The sequence below is a fragment of the Oncorhynchus mykiss genome, chromosome 11 (assembly GCF_013265735.2).
Source record: "Oncorhynchus mykiss isolate Arlee chromosome 11, USDA_OmykA_1.1, whole genome shotgun sequence".
NCBI classification, from domain to species: domain Eukaryota; kingdom Metazoa; phylum Chordata; class Actinopteri; order Salmoniformes; family Salmonidae; genus Oncorhynchus; species Oncorhynchus mykiss.
The window spans coordinates 344,615-363,054 of record NC_048575.1 but is presented as its reverse complement, the minus strand read 5'-3'; the positions used below and the strand labels follow the sequence as shown (position 1 = coordinate 363,054).

The following is an 18,440-nucleotide window of genomic DNA, read 5'->3' as shown; positions in this document are numbered from 1 at the left end:
GAGAGCCTGACTTCATATTGTAGTGATTATCCAGGCAGTGAGAGCCTGACTTCATATTGTAGTGATTATCCAGGCAGAGAGCCTGACTTCATATTGTAGTGATTATCCAGGCAGAGAGCCTGACTTCATATTGTAGTGATTATCCAGGCAGTGAGAGCCTGCGCTGAGCAGCCCAATATCAGAGGACGACTTTCTCTGTCACATGAATAAAATCAAATGAACTTGATCTTGACCCCTGTGGTCTTCTCTCACCTGGATAGGTGGTTGAAAGGGAGGTCGTCTCGGTGGTATAGTGTCGACCCCCAGCAGGTGTGAACTTTAACCTTCATCTGAGAACAAATATCCCTCACTCCTCTCTCCACCTGCTGGTCCTCTGGCACCACCTACAGGAGTGGATAAGAAAGCACAACACATTGATTAGGACGGAAGGAGTGTGATTCTGAATGGTCAGATCTCTAGCAACAATGACAAGCAACTGCCATGTGAGGAATCGTAAGTGACTCGTTTCAGCTACTTCCATCTTGTTCTTGATACCATGACTTGTTTTGAGGCATTTGACTAAGATCTATACTAATATGGCTAAAATTCTCTAGCTAGCAAACCAACAACCTTAATGATGAATGAGAGACAATAAGTACTCATTCTGCAAATGTGTTGGAGACTAAATTTAGCTCACATCTTGTCCACAATTTAAGCCAACCTTGTCTGTTTGCCCCACAGCTGTGCACTCGTCAGATTTGTTGGTAAACTATCAACCCATGTATAAGTCTATACTCTCTGATTTAATTTAACCAGGTTAGTCTCATCGAGACAAAAATACCCATTTTAAGGAGAGACCTGGACTAAGGTGTAGAGATATATATATATACCTAGATATAGGCTGATAGAGTGACGGGAGATATAGATAAAGGATGATATAGATATAGAATAATAGAGATATAGAATGATATAGAAATAGAATTATAGAGATATAGAATGTTAGAGATATAGCATGATAGAGATGCGAGATAAAGCATTGGACACCTACTCATTCAAGGGTTTTCCTTTATTTTTAGTATTTTCTACACTGCTGAATAATAGTGAAGACATCAAAACAATGAAATAACAAGTCAAAATATATATTATATTTGAGATTCTTCAAATAGCCACCCTTTGCCTTGATGACAGCTTTGCAAACTCTTGGCATTCTCTCATCCAGCTTCATGAGATAGTTACTTGGAATACATTGCAATTAACAGGTGTGCTTTCTTAAAGTTGATTTGTGGAATTTATTTTCTTCTTTGAGCCATTCAGTTGTGTTGTGACAAGGTAGGGTTGGTATACAGAAGATAGCCCTCTTTGGTAAAAGACCAAGTCCATATTATGGCAAAAACAGCTCAAATAAGTACAGTGCCTTGCGAAAGTATTCGGCCCCCTTTAACTTTGCGACCTTTTGCCACATTTCAGGCTTCAAACATAAAGATATAAAACTGTATTTTTTTGTGAAGAATCAACAACAAGTGGGACACAATCATGAAGTGGAACGACATTTATTGGATATTTCAAACTTTTTTAACAAATCAAAAACTGAAAAATTGGGCGTGCAAAATTATTCAGCCCCTTTACTTTCAGTGCAGCAAACTCTTTCCAGAAGTACAGTGAGGATCTCTGAATGATCCAATGTTGACCTAAATGACTAATGATGATAAATACAATCCACCTGTGTGTAATCAAGTCTCCGTATAAATGCACCTGCACTGTGATAGTCTCAGAGGTCTGTTAAAAGCGCAGAGAGCATCATGAAGAACAAGGAACACACCAGGCAGGTCCGAGATACTGTTGTGAAGAAGTTTAAAGCCGGATTTGGATACAAAAAGATTTCCCAAGCTTTAAACATCCCAAGGAGCACTGTGCAAGCGATAATATTGAAATGGAAGGAGTATCAGACCACTGCAAATCTACCAAGACCTGGCCGTCCCTCTAAACGTTCAGCTCATACAAGGAGAAGACTGATCAGAGATGCAGCCAAGAGGCCCATGATCACTCTGGATAAACTGCAGAGATCTACAGCTGAGGTGGGAGACTCTGTCCATAGGACAACAATCAGTCGTATATTGCACAAATCTGGCCTTTATGGAAGAGTGGCAAGAAGAAAGCTATTTCTTAAAGATATCCATAAAAAGTGTTGTTTAAAGTTTGCCACAAGCCACCTGGGAGACACACCAAACATGTGGAAGAAGGTGCTCTGGTCAGATGAAACCAAAATTGAACTTTTTGGCAACAATGCAAAACGTTATGTTTGGCGTAAAAGCAACACATCTGAACACACCATCCCCACTGTCAAACATGGTGGTGGCAGCATCATGGTTTGGGCCTGCTTTTCTTCAGTAGGGACAGGGAAGATGGTTCAAATTGATGGGAAGATGGATGGAGCCAAATACTGGACCATTCTGGAAGAAAACCTGATGCAGTCTGCAAAAGACCTGAGACTGGGACGGAGATTTGTCTTCCAACAAGACAATGATCCAAAACATAAAGCAAAATCTACAATGGAATGGTTCAAAAATAAACATATCCAGGTGTTAGAATGGCCAAGTCAAAGTCCAGACCTGAATCCAATCGAGAATCTGTGGAAAGAACTGAAAACTGCTGTTCACAAATGCTCTCCATCCAACCTCACTGAGCTCGAGCTGTTTTGCAAGGAGGAATGGGAAAACATTTCAGTCTCTCGATGTGCAAAACGGATAGAGACATACCCCAAGCGACTTACAGCTGTAATCGCAGCAAAAGGTGGCGCTACAAAGTATTAACTTAAGGGGGCTGAATAATTTTGCACGCCCAATTTTTCAGTTTTTGATTTGTTAAAAAAGTTTGAAATATCCAATAAATGTCGTTCCACTTCATGATTGTGTCCCACTTGTTGTTGATTCTTCACAAAAAAATACAGTTTTATATCTTTATGTTTGAAGCCTGAAATGTGGCAAAAGGTCGCAAAGTTCAAGGGGGCCGAATACTTTCGCAAGGCACTGTAAAGAGAAACAACAGTCCATCATTACTTTAAGACATGAAGGTCAGTCAATATGGAATAATTCAAGTGCATTTGCAAAAACCATCAAGTGCTACAATAAAACGTGCTCTCATGAGAACAACCATAGGAAAGGAAGACCCAGGTTTACCTCTGCTGCAGAGGATAAGTTCATTAGAGTTAACTGGCTCTCATGAGGACAACCACAGGAAAGGAAGACCCAGGTTTACCTCTGCTGCAGAGGATAAGTTCATTAGAGTTAACTGGCTCTCATGAGGACAACCACAGGAAAGGAAGACCCAGGTTTACCTCTGCTGCAGAGGATAAGTTCATTAGAGTTACCAGCCTCAGAAATTAGCAATTAACTTCACCTCAGATTGCAGTCCAAATAAATGCTTCAGACTAGAGGTCGACCGATTATGGTTTTTCAACGCCGAACCGATTATTGTAGGCCCAAAAAGCCGATACCGATTAATCGGCCGATTTAAGAATATATATATTTGTAATAATGACAATTACAACAATACTGAATGAACACTTATTTTAACTTAGTATAATACATCAATAAAATCAATTTAGCCTCAAGTAAATAATGAAACATGTTCAATTTGGTTTAAATAATGCAAAAACAAAGTGTTGGAGAAGAAAGTAAAAGTGCAATATGTGCTATGTAAGAAAGCTAACATTTAAGTTCCTTGCTCAGAACATGAGAACATATGAAAGCTGGTGGTTCCTTTTAACAGTCTTCAATATTCCCAGGTAAGAAGTTTTAGGTTGTAGTTATTGTAGGAATTATAGGACTATTTCCCTCTATACCATTTGTATTTCATTGACCTTTGACTATTGGATGTTCTTACAGGCACTTTACTATTGTCAGTGTAAGAGTATAGCTTCCGTCCCTCTCCTCGCTCCTCCCTGGGCTCAAACCAGCAACACAATGACAACAGCCACCCTCGAAGCAGCGTGACCCATGCAGAGCAAGGGAACAACTACTAGAAGGCTCAGAGCGAGTGACGTTTGAAACGCTATTAGCGCGCACTAACTAGCTATCCATTTCACTTCGGTTACACCAGCCTCATCTCGGGAGTTGATAGGCTTGAAGTCCTAAACAATGCTTGAAGCACAACGAAGAGCTGCTGGCAAAACACACGAAAGTGCTGTTTGACTGAATGTTTACACGCCTGCTTCTGCCTACCACCGCTCAGTCAGATATTTGGATACTTGTATGCTTAGTCAGATTATATGCAAATGCAGGACACGCTAGATAATATCTAGTAATATCATCAACCGTGTGTAGTTAACTAGTGATTATGATTGATTGTTTTTTATAAGATAAGTTTAATGCTAGCTAGCAACTTACCTTGGCTTACTGCATTCGCATAACAGGCAGTCTCCTTGTGGAGTGCAACGAGAGAGAGGCAGGTCGTTATTGCGTTGGACTAGTTGACTGTAAGGTTGCAAGATCGGATCCCCCGAGCTGACAAACTGAAAATCTGTCATTCTGCCCCTGAACGAGGCAGTTAACACACCGTTCCTGGCAGTCATTGAAAAAAAGAAATCTGTCCTTTGGTCTGATGAATCCAAATTACAGATTTTTGGTCCCAACCGCCGTTTCTTTGTGAAACGCAGAGTAGGTGAACGGATGATCTCTGCATGTGTGGTTCCCACCGTGATGCATGGAGAAGAAGGTGTGATGGTGTGGGGGAGCTTTGCTGGTGACACTGTCAGTGATTTATTTAGAATTCAAAGCACCCTTAACCTCTTGAAGCCAGGGGGCACTATTTTTATGTTTGGAAAAATAACGTTCCCAAAGTAAACGGCCTATTTCCCAGGACCAGATGCTAGAATATGCATATAATTGACAGCTTAGGATAGAAAACAGTGCCTCTTATTTTGAAACCATTCTGTCCCTATGCATGCCTATCCTCCATTTAAAGGGATATCAACCAGATTCCCTTTTCTCTGGCTTCCCTAAGGTGTCAACAGTCTTTAGACATAGTTTCAGGCTTTTATTTTGAAAAATGAGCCACAAAGATCACATTGCGTAAGTGGATAGGTGGGGGCTCTCAGAGTGAGTTTTGCGCTACAGAGTAAAGCGGCCATTGTTTCTGCCTGTCCTATTGAAAAACCTACACTCCTGGTTGATACATTATCGAATATATATTTTAAAAACAACCTGAGGATTGATTTTAAAAAAGTTTGACATGTTTCTGTGGACATTACGGATATTATTTGGAATTTGTCTGCGTTGTCGTGACCGCTCTTTCCTGTGAATTTCTGAACGCGACAAACAAACGTCGGTATTTTGGGTATAAAAATAATCTTTATGGAACAAAAGGAACATTTGTGGTGTAACTGGGAGTCTCGTGAGTGAAAACATATGAAGATCAAAGGTAAACAATTCATTTGATTGTTTTTCTGATTTGTGACCAAGCTACCTGATGCTAAGTGTACTTAATGTTTTGTCATGCGATCGATAAGCAATCCAAGCGTTTGTGTAAGTTTTCGCTGTAAAGCATAATTTCAAAATCTGAGACGACAGGTGGATTAACAAAAGGCTAAGCTGTGTTTTGCAATATGGCACTTGTGATTTCATGAATGTGAATATTTTTTAGTAATATTATTTGACTGTCTTCACTATTATTCTACAATGTAGAAAATAGTAAAAATAAAGAAAAACCCTTGAATGAGTAGGTGTACTTTTGATTGGTACTGCATCTGTGAACAAAAATATAAACGCAACAGTTTCCTTTCAAATAAGGAAATCAGTCAATTTAAATAAATGTATTAGATACAGTATCTATAGTGGTGAGTAAGATACATATATTGATAGATATGATGTTGCTAGCTAAATAAGAGTTAATATGTTGTGTACTAAGTTACTAACCTCTTCATGGAAGGCCACAGCGCTAACAGAACCTAGCTGCTTAATGAGGTCACCAACCACCTCCTGTGGCCTGCCCCGTCTCACCACCAGGGTGCTGGAAGAAAAAACACACAGCAGCCCCAGTTAACACTGTCTGAGAGCAAGCTGCATCCTGGGTAGTGGATGGTCATCTCTCTCTCTCGTAGAAACAGAATGGGATGACGGCTCTGTTAATGTAAACAATAGTAACTAAGGCAATAGTATAGTATAGCGCTTTCAAGACAAGTAACAAAGTGTTTGAAATAAATGCTCATTTGAAACCATACATTAAAATAATCTTTATAAAAAATGTGTCTTCAACAGGGATATAAAAAGGAACTGAATCGGCAAGCCGTATCTCTGGCAGACCACTCCAAGAAAACCTGTAGAAGCCCAGGTGTGTCCTGAACCAGCCATTGTTATTATCACTATATATATATATATATATATATATATATATATATATATATATATATATATATATATATATATATATATATATATAATACAGAGCTGGAGAGATTAAGACAGGGGCTATACTACCTGCTATAGGTTAGGAGCATCAGCCATGCAAAGTATGACTTACTGACCTCAAATTTGTGGCACATTATGGTTATGGTGTGGTACATTATGGGTATGGTGTGGCACATTATGATTATGGTACATTACGGTTATGATGTGGTACATTATGATTATGGTACATTCAAGTTATGGCGCGGTACATTACAATTATGGTGTGGTACATTATGGATATGGTGTAAGGCTATGGTACATTATGGTTATGATGTGTTACATCATGGGTATGGAGCGGTACATAATGGGTATGGTGTGATAAATTAAGGCCATGGTACATTATGGTTATGATGTGGTACAGTGTGGTTATGGCGTGGTACATAATGGTAATTGTGCGATACATGAAGGCTATGGCACATTATGGGTATGATGTGGTACATAAATACAACAATGTGGTACATACAGGCAACGGTACATTATGGTTATGGTGTGGTACATGGTGGTTATAATGTGGTACATTATGGACACGGTATGGTACGGTCCATAAGGGTTATGGTACATGGTGGCTTTGGTGTGGCATATAAAGGTTATGGTACATTACGGTTAAGATGCGGCAAATTGCGGTTTAGATGTAGTATATCAAGGCTACAGTACATTATTGGTATAGTGTGGCACATTATGGTTATGGTGTGGTACATTACGGTCATGGTACATTATGGTGTGTGACATTATGGTTATGATGTGGTACATTAAGGTTATGATGTGGTACATTAAGGTTATGGTATGGTCTCAGAGATGGCTAATATGAATGTTATCTGATGTTAGCAAGTTATAGATTTCATGAACCTTATTTCTAAGGCCACATATATTAATATGGGCTATTTTCAGCCCTTTCCTGAGTAGCTGATCAGAGATAGACAACATGGAAAAGAGCAGAAAAAGCAAGAGAAAACAATATACATTCAGCTGTCCATTAATCAGTTGGCGTGTGTGTACTGCGGGGTTGAGGCTACAAACCCATAGTCTTGGCTCTCTCATCCCTTCCAGGCTTTTGGGAGGGAGGGTGGACAGATCTGAATGAATTAAATATTCTTATTAAATAGTTTTTTCTTTACATAGTTGAATGTGCTGACAACAAAATCACACAAAAATTATCAATGGAAATCAAATGTATCAACCCATGGAGGTCTGGATTTGGAGTTACACTCAAAATTAAAGTGGAAAACCACACTACAGGCTGATCCAACTTTGATGTAATGTCCTTAAAACAAGTCAAAATGAGGCTCAGTAGTGTGTGTGGCCTCCACGTGCCTGTATGACCTCCCTACATGCTCCTGATGAGGTGGCGGATGGTCTCCTGAGGGATCTCCTCCCAGACCTGGACTAAAGCATCCACCAACTCCTGGACAGTCTGTGGAGCAACGTGGCGTTGGTGGATGGAGCGAGAGATGATGTCCCAGATGTGCTCAATTGGATTCAGGTCTGGGGAACGGGTGGGCCAGTCCATAGCATCAATGCCTTCCTCTTGCAGGAACTGCTGACACACTCCAGCCACATGAGGTCTAGCATTGTCTTGCATTAGGAGGAACCCAGGGCCAACCGCACCAGCATATGGTCTCACAAGGGGTCTGAGGATCTCATCTCGGTACCTAATGGCAGTCAGGCTACATCTGGCGGGCACATGGAGTGCTGTGCGGCCCCCCAAAGAAATGCCCCCGCACACCATGACTGACCCACCGCCAAACCGGTCATGCTGGAGGATTTTGCAGGCAGAAAAACGTTCTCCATGGCGCTCCAGACTGTCACGTCTGTCACATGTGCTCAGTGTGAACCTGCTTTCATCTGTGAAGAGCACAGGGCACCAGTGGCGAATTTGCCAATCTTGGTGTTCTCTGGCAAATGCCAAACGTCCTGCACGGTGTTGGGCTGTAAGCACAACCCCCACCTGTGGACGACGGGCCCTCATACCACCCTCATGGAGTCTGTTTCTGACCGTTTGAGCAGACACATGCACATTTATGGCCTGCTGGTGGTCATTTTGCAGGGCTCTGGCAGTGCTCCTCCTTGCACAAAGGCGGAGGTAGCGGTCCTGCTGCCGGGTTGTTGCCCTCCTACGGCCTCCTCCACGTCTCCTGATGTACTGTCTCCTGGTAGCGCCTCCATGCTCTGGACACTACGCTGACAGACACAGCAAACCTTCTTGCCACAGCTCGCATTGATGTGCCATCCTGGATGAGCTGCACTACCTGAGCCACTTGTGTGGGTTGTAGACTCCATCTCATGCTACCACTAGAGTGAAAGCACCGCCAGCATTCAAAAGTGACCAAAACATCAGCCAGGAAGCATAGGAACTGAGAAGTGGTCTGTGGTCACCACCTGCAGAACCACTCCTTTATTGGGGGTGTCTTGCTAACTATAATTTCCACCTGTTGTCTATTCCATTTGCACAACAGCATGTGAAATTTATTGTCAATCAGTGTTGCTTCCTAAGTGGACAGTTTGATTTCACAGAAGTGTGATTGACTTGGAGTTACATTGTGTTGTTTAAGTGTTCCCTTTATTTTTTTGAGCGGTGTACATTGTACGTTGTGGATAATGTCCAGATGAAAGAGAATGTTTTTGTAAAGATGAAATGTGAAGTTAGTTGTCTAAATTGGATCTGAGTAAAATCCAGACCTTGCCTCGTACCTTGGTACGCCCAGAGAATTGCCCTAAAGGCGGAAAGCCCACTTCTGACTAGAGGTCGACCGATTAATCGGAATGGCCAATTAATTAGGGCCGATTTCAAGTTTTCATAACAATTTTTGGGCGCCGATTTCCGATTATCTTTTTTAAATATTTATTTTTATACCTTTTATTTAACTAGGCAAGTCAGTTAAGAACACATTCTTATTTTCAATGACTTCCTAGGAACTGTGGGTTAACTGCCTTGTTCAGGGGCAGAACGACAGATTTTCACCTTGTCAGCTCAGGGGTTTCAATCTTGCAACCGCACAGTTAACTAGTCCAACGCTCTAACCATTCCACTCCACGAGTAGCCTGCCTGTTACGCAAATGCAGTAGAAGCCAAGTTAAATTGCTAGCTAGCATTAAACTTATCTTATAAAAAACAATCAATCAATCATAATCACTAGTTATAACTACTAATCCAGTTTAGCAGGCAATATTAACCAGGTGAAATTGTGTCACTTCTCTTGCGTTCATTGCACGCAGAGTCAGGGTATATGCAACAGCTGGGGCTGCCTGGCTCTTTGCGAACTCATTTGCCAGAATTAGTAATTATGACATACATTGAAGGTTGTGCAATGTAACAAGAATATTTAGACTTAAGGATGCCACCAGTTAGATAAAATACCGGACGGTTCCGTATTTCACTGAAATTTTGTTTTCAAAATGATAGTTTCCGGATTCGATCATATTAATGACCAAAGGCTCGTATTTCTGTGTGTTAATATGTTATAATTAAGTCTGATTTGATAGAGCAGTCTGACTGAGCAGCAGCAGGCCCGTAATCATTCATTCAAACAGCACTTTTGTGCGTTTTGCCAGCAGCTCTTTATGACTTCAAGCCTATCAGCCTAATGGCTGGTGTAACCAATGTGAAATGGCTAGCTAGTTAGCTGGGTGTGCGCTAATACTGTTTCAAACGTCACTCGCTTTAAGATTTGGAGTAGTTATTTCCCTTGCGCTGCAAGGGCCGCGGCTTTTGTGGAGCGATGGGTAACGATGCTTTGAGTGTAGCTGTTGTCAATTTGTTCCTGGTTCGAGCCCAGGTAGGGGTGAGGAGGGGGACGGAAGCTATACTGTTACACTGGCAATACTATAGTGCCTATAAGAACATCCAATAGTCAAAGGTATATGAAATACAAATGGTATAGAGAGAAATAGTCCTATAAATACTATATTAACTACAACCTAAAACCTATTACCTTGGAATATTGAAGTCTCATGTTAAAAGGAACCACCAACTTTCATATGTTCTCATGTTCTGAGCAAGGAACTCAAATGTTAGCTTTCTTACATGGCACACATTTTTACATGGCACATATTACTTTCTTCTCCAACACTTTTTTGCATTATTTAAACCAAATTGAACATGTTTCATTATTTATTTGAAGCTAAATTGATTTTATTGATGTTTTATATAAAGTTAAAACAAGTGTTAATTCAGTATCGTTGTAATTGTCATTATTACAAATACATTTTTTAAAATGTTATTTTTAATTTTATTACATTGGCCGATTAATCGGTTCTGACTCGAGGGTATAAAACATGTGAGTTAAGAATTTAGATTTACATTAAGTGAACTGAACTGCAGGTCTGAGTCTCAACAAACCCAAAACACAACACTGCAGGTCTGAGTAGTCAACAAACCCAAAACACAACACTGCAGGTCTGAGTAGTCAACAAACCCAAAACACAACACTGCAGGTCTGAGTAGTCAACAAACCCAAAACACAACACTGCAGGTCTGAGTAGTCAACAAACCCAAAACACAACACTGCAGGTCTGAGTCTCAACAAACCCAAAACACAACACTGCAGGTCTGAGTCTCAACAAACCCAAAACACAACACTGCAGGTCTGAGTAGTCAACAAACCCAAAACACAACACTGCAGGTCTGAGTAGTCAACAAACCCAAAACACAACACTGCAGGTCTGAGTAGTCAACAAACCCAAAACACAACACTGCAGGTCTGAGTAGTCAACAAACCCAAAACACAACACTGCAGGTCTGAGTCTCAACAAACCCAAAACACAACACTGCAGGTCTGAGTCTCAACAAACCCAAAACACAACACTGCAGGTCTGAGTAGTCAACAAACCCAAAACACAACACTGCAGGTCTGAGTAGTCAACAAACCCAAAACACAACACTGCAGGTCTGAGTAGTCAACAAACCCAAAACACAACACTGCAGGTCTGAGTCTCAACAAACCCAAAACAAGGTTGAAGACAAAGGAACCTTCTAGCTATGCTATGGATGAGTAGCTGAGTCTACGAGGGTGAATTCAAATGGGACCACCCAGTCACCACTCTCCATCGAATTGTGTGTCTACACTGCTTTCATTCCTACAGTGTGAGCCCTGAGCGACAGGGCTGGCTGTCCTCAGAAGTCCCCTTTCGGAAACAAGGGCGAGGAAACAGACCACTAAGACAAAGGACACTGACATCGTGAGGACAACCAGAGAGTTACACCCTGCAACCAGAGAAGTGCATCATCTGAGAAGCCGAAACGGTCCACGCAGAGACCCCCATCGGAGACCTTCGACACGTAATTACATCATTATATTCTGACCAATAAGAGCAGCAGTTCGGGGCAAGGTTAGGGTCAAAACAAGCATCGCTGGCCTCCTGGGTGGCGCAGTGGTTAAGGGCGCTGTACTGCAGCCTCAGCTGTGCCACCAGAGACCCTGGGTTCGCGCCCAGGCTCTGTCGTAACCGGCCGCGACCGGGAGGTCCGTGGGGCGACGCACAATTGGCCTAGCGTCGTCCGGGTTAGGGAGGGCTTGGCCGGTAGAGATATCCTTGTCTCATCGCGCACCAGCGACTACTGTGGCGGGCCGGGCGCAGTGCGTGCTAACCAAGTGCACAGTGTTTCCTCCGATTGTCCTTCCGGGTTGGATGCGCGCTGTGTTAAGAAGCAGTGCGGCTTGGTTGGGTATCGGAGGACGCATGACTTTCAACCTTCGTCTCTCCCGAGCCCGTACGGGAGTTGTAGCGATGAGACAAGATAGTAGCTACTAAAACAATTGGATACCACGAAATTGGGGAGAAAAAGGGGTAAAAAAAGATATTAAAAAAATACAAGCATCCAAATGTATATTTCTCTCTCTCTTAAATCCCCATGTTGTTTAACACGTGTCGTATTGTGTTGGGACCTGTTTCATTGTACTAAGTTCTAATCAATAGCCTTATCATTTTAGCTTACTAGTAAATAAATAATCAACTCAATTGATGTTGAGTGACTCATTGGTGGGACTCGGGTTTGTGCAGTTTCCTCGATTATGCGACGTTCAGAATGACACTGTAGGGGGAAATTGCTTAAATAGCGGCTGTTGTACATTATGGTACGTATGGTTATAGTGTGTTATGGGACATTATGGTTATGGTACGGTACATTATGGTATAGTACATTATGGTTATGGTGTGGTACAGTATGGTTATGGTGTGGTACAGTATGGTACATTGTGGTATGGTATGGTTATGGTGTGGTACAGTATGGTTAGCTATGGTAAGGTATGGTACATTGTGGTATGGTTACGGTGTGGTACATTATGGTTATGATACATTATATTATATATTATGATGTGATATGGTACATTATGGTACATTATGGCTATGGTGTGATATGGTACATTATGGCTATGGTGTGGTATTGTATGGTTATGGAGTGGTATGGTACGGTTTGGGTATGGTGTTGTAATTATTTATTTATTATTATTTATTAATTATTTATTTTATTTAACCTTGCCTATTTAAATAGGCATGTCAGTTAATAACAAATTATTATTTTCAATGATGGCCTAGGAACAGTGGGTTAACTGCCTTATTCAGTGGCAGAACGACAGATGTATTGTATGGTGTGGTATGGTTATGGTGTGGCACATTATGGTTATGGTGGGGTACACGGTTATGGCACATTATGGTTATGGTGTGGTACATAATGGTTATAGGGTGGTACATTATGGTTATGGTGTGGTACGTGGTTATGGCACATTATGGTTATGGTGTGGCACATCATGGCTATGGTGTGGTACATGGTTATGGTACATTATGTTTATGGTGTGGTACATTATGGTTATGGAATGGCTATGGTGTGGTACATGGTCATGGTACATTATGGTTATGGTGTGGTATGTGGTTATGGTACATTATGTTTATGGTGTGGTACATTATGGTTATGGAATGGCTACGGTGTGGTACATGGTCATGGTACATTATGGTTATGGTGGGGTACATAATGGTTATAGGGTGGTACATTATGGTTATGGTGTGGTACGTGGTTATGGCACATTATGGTTATGGTGTGGCACATCATGGTTATGGAATGGCTACGGTGTGGTACATGGTCATGGTACATTATGGTTATGGTGGGGTACATAATGGTTATAGGGTGGTGCATTATGGTTATGGTGTGATATGTGGTTATGGCACATTACTGTTATGGTACATTGTGGTTATGGTACATTGTGGTTATGGTGTGGTACATTACTGGTATGGTGTGGTATGTGGTTATGGTACATTATGGTTATGGTGTGGTATGTTATGGTGTGGTACAATATGGTTATGATGTGGTGCGGTATGGTTGTGGTGTGGTATGGTTGTGGCTCAGCTCAGCTCCTCTCACCTGCCTCTCTGTATCAAACTGGTCCTGAGGTCCTGGATGCTGTCCAGTAGGAAGCGCAGGCGGAAGGGGCCGGTACGGGGCAGGTTGTAGTTGGCTGTCCCCAGGTAATGACCAGGGTCGAAACAGTACAGGGGAACGATGTGTTCAGCATTCCTCTGGGCCCAGTGAAACACCTGGAAAACACAGGGGTTACAATAGAGTAGGGGGCCCAGTGAAACAGCTGGATAACACAGGGGTTACAATAGAGTAGGGGGCCCAGTGAAACAGCTGGATAACACAGGGGTTACAATAGAGTAGGGGGCCCAGTGAAACAGCTGGATAACACAGGGGTTACAATAGAGTAGGAGGCCCAGTGAAACAGCTGGATAACACAGGGGTTACAATAGAGTAGGGGGCCCAGTGAAACAGCTGGATAACACAGGGGTTACAATGGAGTAGGGGGCCCAGTGAAACAGCTGGATAACACAGGGGTTACAATAGAGTAGAGGGCCCAGTGAAACAGCTGGATAACACAGGGGTTACAATAGAGTAGAGGGCCCAGTGAAACAGCTGGATAACACAGGGGTTACAATAGAGTAGAGGGCCCAGTGAAACAGCTGGATAACACAGGGGTTACAATAGAGTAGGGGGGCCAGTGAAACAGCTGGATAACACAGCGGTTACAATAGAGTAGAGGGCCCAGTAAAACAGCTGGATGACACAGGGGTTACAATAGAGTAGGGGGCCCAGTGAAACAGCTGGATAACACAGGGGTTACAATAGAGTAGAGGGCCCAGTGAAACAGCTGGATAACACAGGGGTTACAATAGAGTAGAGCCCAGTGAAACAGCTGGATAACAGGGGTTACAATAGAGTAGGGGGCCCAGTGAAACAGCTGGATAACAGGGGTTACAATAGAGTAGAGGGCCCAGTGAAACAGCTGGATAACACAGGGGTTACAATAGAGTAGAGGGCCCAGTGAAACAGCTGGATAACAGGGGTTACAATAGAGTAGAGGGCCCAGTGAAACAGCTGGATAACAGGGGTTACAATAGAGTAGAGGGCCTAGTGAAACAGCTGGATAACACAGGGGTTACAATAGAGTAGAGGGCCCAGTGAAACAGCTGGATAACAGGGGTTACAATAGAGTAGAGGGCCCAGTGAAACAGCTGGATAACACAGGGGTTACAATAGAGTAGAGGGCCCAGTGAAACAGCTGGATAACAGGGGTTACAATAGAGTAGAGGGCCCAGTGAAACAGCTGGATAACACAGGGGTTACAATAGAGTAGGGGGCCCAGTGAAACAGCTGGATAACACAGGGGTTACAATAGAGTAGGGGGCCCAGTGAAACAGCTGGATAACACAGGGGTTACAATAGAGTAGAGGGCCCAGTGAAACAGCTGGATAACAGGGGTTACAATAGAGTAGAGGGCCCAGTGAAACAGCTGGATAACAGGGGTTACAATAGAGTAGAGGGCCCAGTGAAACAGCTGGATAACACAGGGGTTACAATAGAGTAGAGGGCCCAGTGAAACAGCTGGATAACAGGGGTTACAAAACAATATTTGTGTCTTTATTTATTCCACAGATAGAGGACGCTCTACGAGCTGCTCATTGAACATCGTTCAGCCTGTAAATCACGACGAGTGATTCACGACGAGTGAGTGGGCATGGTGGTTTGACGGTGAGTAGCTTGCCACAGCCAATGACAGCGTATTTTAAAAAGTAAATAATCACAAGTAAACTTCACCTAGCAAGCAGCCATGTCCTCGTCACATGCTCACTTAATTATCTTTAGCTGGCTAGCTAACCAGCAATATAAATATATATATATATATTTTAACTATACTATGAAACAAAAAAAAATTATATAAAAATGATAGTAAAAAGCTGTTGGAGCACAAACATGTAAACTCCATCAGATCAGATGGCTCATTCATCACAAAACCCAACGATATTGACAACTACTTTAATGATTGTTTCAGAAAGTACGTGTGGAAGAGGTGAACAAATTAATGTTGTCTATCAACAATGACAAGTCACCGGGGTCTGACAACTTGGATGGAAAATTACTGAGGATAATAGAGAACGATATTGCATCTCCTATTGGCCATATCTTCAATCCAAACCTACTAGAAAGTGTGCCCCCTCAGGCCTGGAGGGAAGCTGAAGTGGAGGGAAGCTAAGCTAACAGCACCCCTACCTAATAGGAGAATAGTAAGCCCCCTTTACTGGCTCAAATAGCCAACCAATCAGCCTGTTACCAACCCTTAGTAAACTTCTGGAATTTTTTTTTGACCAGATACAATGCTATTTTACAGTTAACAAATTGACAACAGACTTTCAGCACGGTTATAGGGAAGGACATTTAACAATCACAGCACCTACACAAATGACTGATGATTGGCTGAGAGAAATTGATGATAAAAAGATTGTAGGGGCAGTTTTGTTAGACTTCAATGTGGCGTTTGACATTATGGATCATAGTCTGCCACTGGAAAAACATGTGTTATGGCTTTACACCACCTGCTATAATGTGGATAAAGAGTTACCTGTCTAACAGAACACAGAGGGTTCTTTAATGGAAGCCTCTCAAAAATAATCCAGGTAGGATCAGGAATTTCCCAAGGCAGCTGTTTAGGCCCCTTACTTTTTACATTTTTTTACTAACGACATTCCACTGGCTTTGAGTAAGGCCAGTGTGTCGATGTGTGCAGATGACTCAACACTATACACGTCTGTTACTAGAGAGACTGAAATGACTTCAACACTTAACAAATAACTGCAGTTAGTTTCCGAATGGGTGGCAAGGAATAAGTTACTCCTAAATATTTAAAAAACTAAAAGCATTGTATTTGGGACAAATTATTCATTATACCGTTAACCTCCACTAAATATTGTAATGAATAATGTGGAAATTGAGCAAGTTGAGGTGACTAAACTGCTTGGAGTAGCCCTGGATTGTAAACTGTCATGGTCAAAACATATTGATACAACAGTAGCTAAGATGGGGAGAAGTCTGTCTGTAATAAAGTGCTGCTCTACCTTCTTAACAACACTATCAACAAGGCAGGTCCTACAGGCCCTAGTTTCTACCTTCTTAACAACACTATCAACAAGGCAGGTCCTACAGGCCCTAGTTTCTACCTTCTTAACAACACTATTAACAAGGCAGGTCCTACAGGCCCTAGTTTCTACCTTCTTAACAACACTATCAACAAGGCAGGTCCTACAGGCCCTAGTTTCTACCTTCTTAACAACACTATTAACAAGGCAGGTCCTACAGGCCCTAGTTTCTACCTTCTTAACAACACTATTAACAAGGCAGGTCCTACAGGCCCTAGTTTCTACCTTCTTAACAACACTATTAACAAGGCAGGTCCTACAGGCCCTAGTTTCTACCTTCTTAACAACACTATTAACAAGGCAGGTCCTACAGGCCCTAGTTTCTACCTTCTTAACAACACTATCAACAAGGCAGGTCCTACAGGCCCTAGTTTCTACCTTCTTAACAACACTATTAACAAGGCAGGTCCTACAGGCCCTAGTTTCTACCTTCTTAACAACACTATTAACAAGGCAGGTCCTACAGGCCCTAGTTTCTACCTTCTTAACAACACTATCAACAAGGCAGGTCCTACAGGCCCTAGTTTCTACCTTCTTAACAACACTATCAACAAGGCAGGTCCTACAGGCCCTAGTTTCTACCTTCTTAACAACACTATCAACAAGGCAGGTCCTACAGGCCCTAGTTTCTATCTTCTTAACAACACTATCAACAAGGCAGGTCCTACAGGCCCTAGTTTCTACCTTCTTAACAACACTATCAACAAGGCAGGTCCTACAGGCCCTAGTTTCTATCTTCTTAACAACACTATCAACAAGGCAGGTCCTACAGGCCCTAGTTTCTATCTTCTTAACAGCACTATCAACAAGGCAGGTCCTACAGGCCCTAGTTTCTACCTTCTTAACAACACTATCAACAAGGCAGGTCCTACAGGCCCTAGTTTCTGCCTTCTTAACAACACTATCAACAAGGCAGGTCCTACAGGCCCTAGTTTCTATCTTCTTAACAACACTATCAACAAGGCAGGTCCTACAGGCCCTAGTTTCTATCTTCTTAACAGCACTATCAACAAGGCAGGTCCTACAGGCCCTAGTTTCTATCTTCTTAACAACACTATCAACAAGGCAGGTCCTACAGGCCCTAGTTTCTATCTTCTTAACAGCACTATCAACAAGGCAGGTCCTACAGGCCATAGTTTCTATCTTCTTAACAACACTATCAACAAGGCAGGTCCTACAGGCCCTAGTTTCTACCTTCATAACAACACTATCATCAAGGCAGGTCCTACAGGCCCTGGTTTCTACCTTCATAACAGCACTATCAACAAGGCAGGTCCTACAGGCCCTAGTTTCTACCTTCTTAACAACACTATCAACAAGGCAGGTCCTACAGGCCCTGGTTTCTACCTTCTTAACAGCACTATCAACAAGGCAGATTCTACAGGGCCTAGTTTCTACCTTCTTAACAACACTATCAACAAGGCAGGTCCTACAGGCCCTAGTTTCTACCTTCTTAACAACACTATCAACAAGGCAGGTCCTACAGGCCCTGGTTTCTACCTTCTTAACAACACTATCAACAAGGCAGATCCTACAGGGCCTAGTTTCTACCTTCTTAAC

General features: G+C 42.3%; 1 protein-coding gene across 1 annotated transcript in view; it reads right to left on the bottom strand.

Annotated features, from left to right (window-relative positions):
- cry-dash (cryptochrome DASH) overlaps positions 1–18,440 on the bottom strand; it is a 37,723-nt gene that overhangs the window by 15,309 nt on the left and 3,974 nt on the right. The window contains exons 2-4 of the mRNA XM_036934640.1: positions 13,774–13,946; positions 5,892–5,985; positions 253–383 (exon numbers count right to left, since the gene is read on the bottom strand). Of these exons, the coding sequence (XP_036790535.1) occupies positions 253–383; positions 5,892–5,985; positions 13,774–13,946 (398 nt within the window). The remainder of the gene's footprint in view (positions 1–252; positions 384–5,891; positions 5,986–13,773; positions 13,947–18,440) is intronic.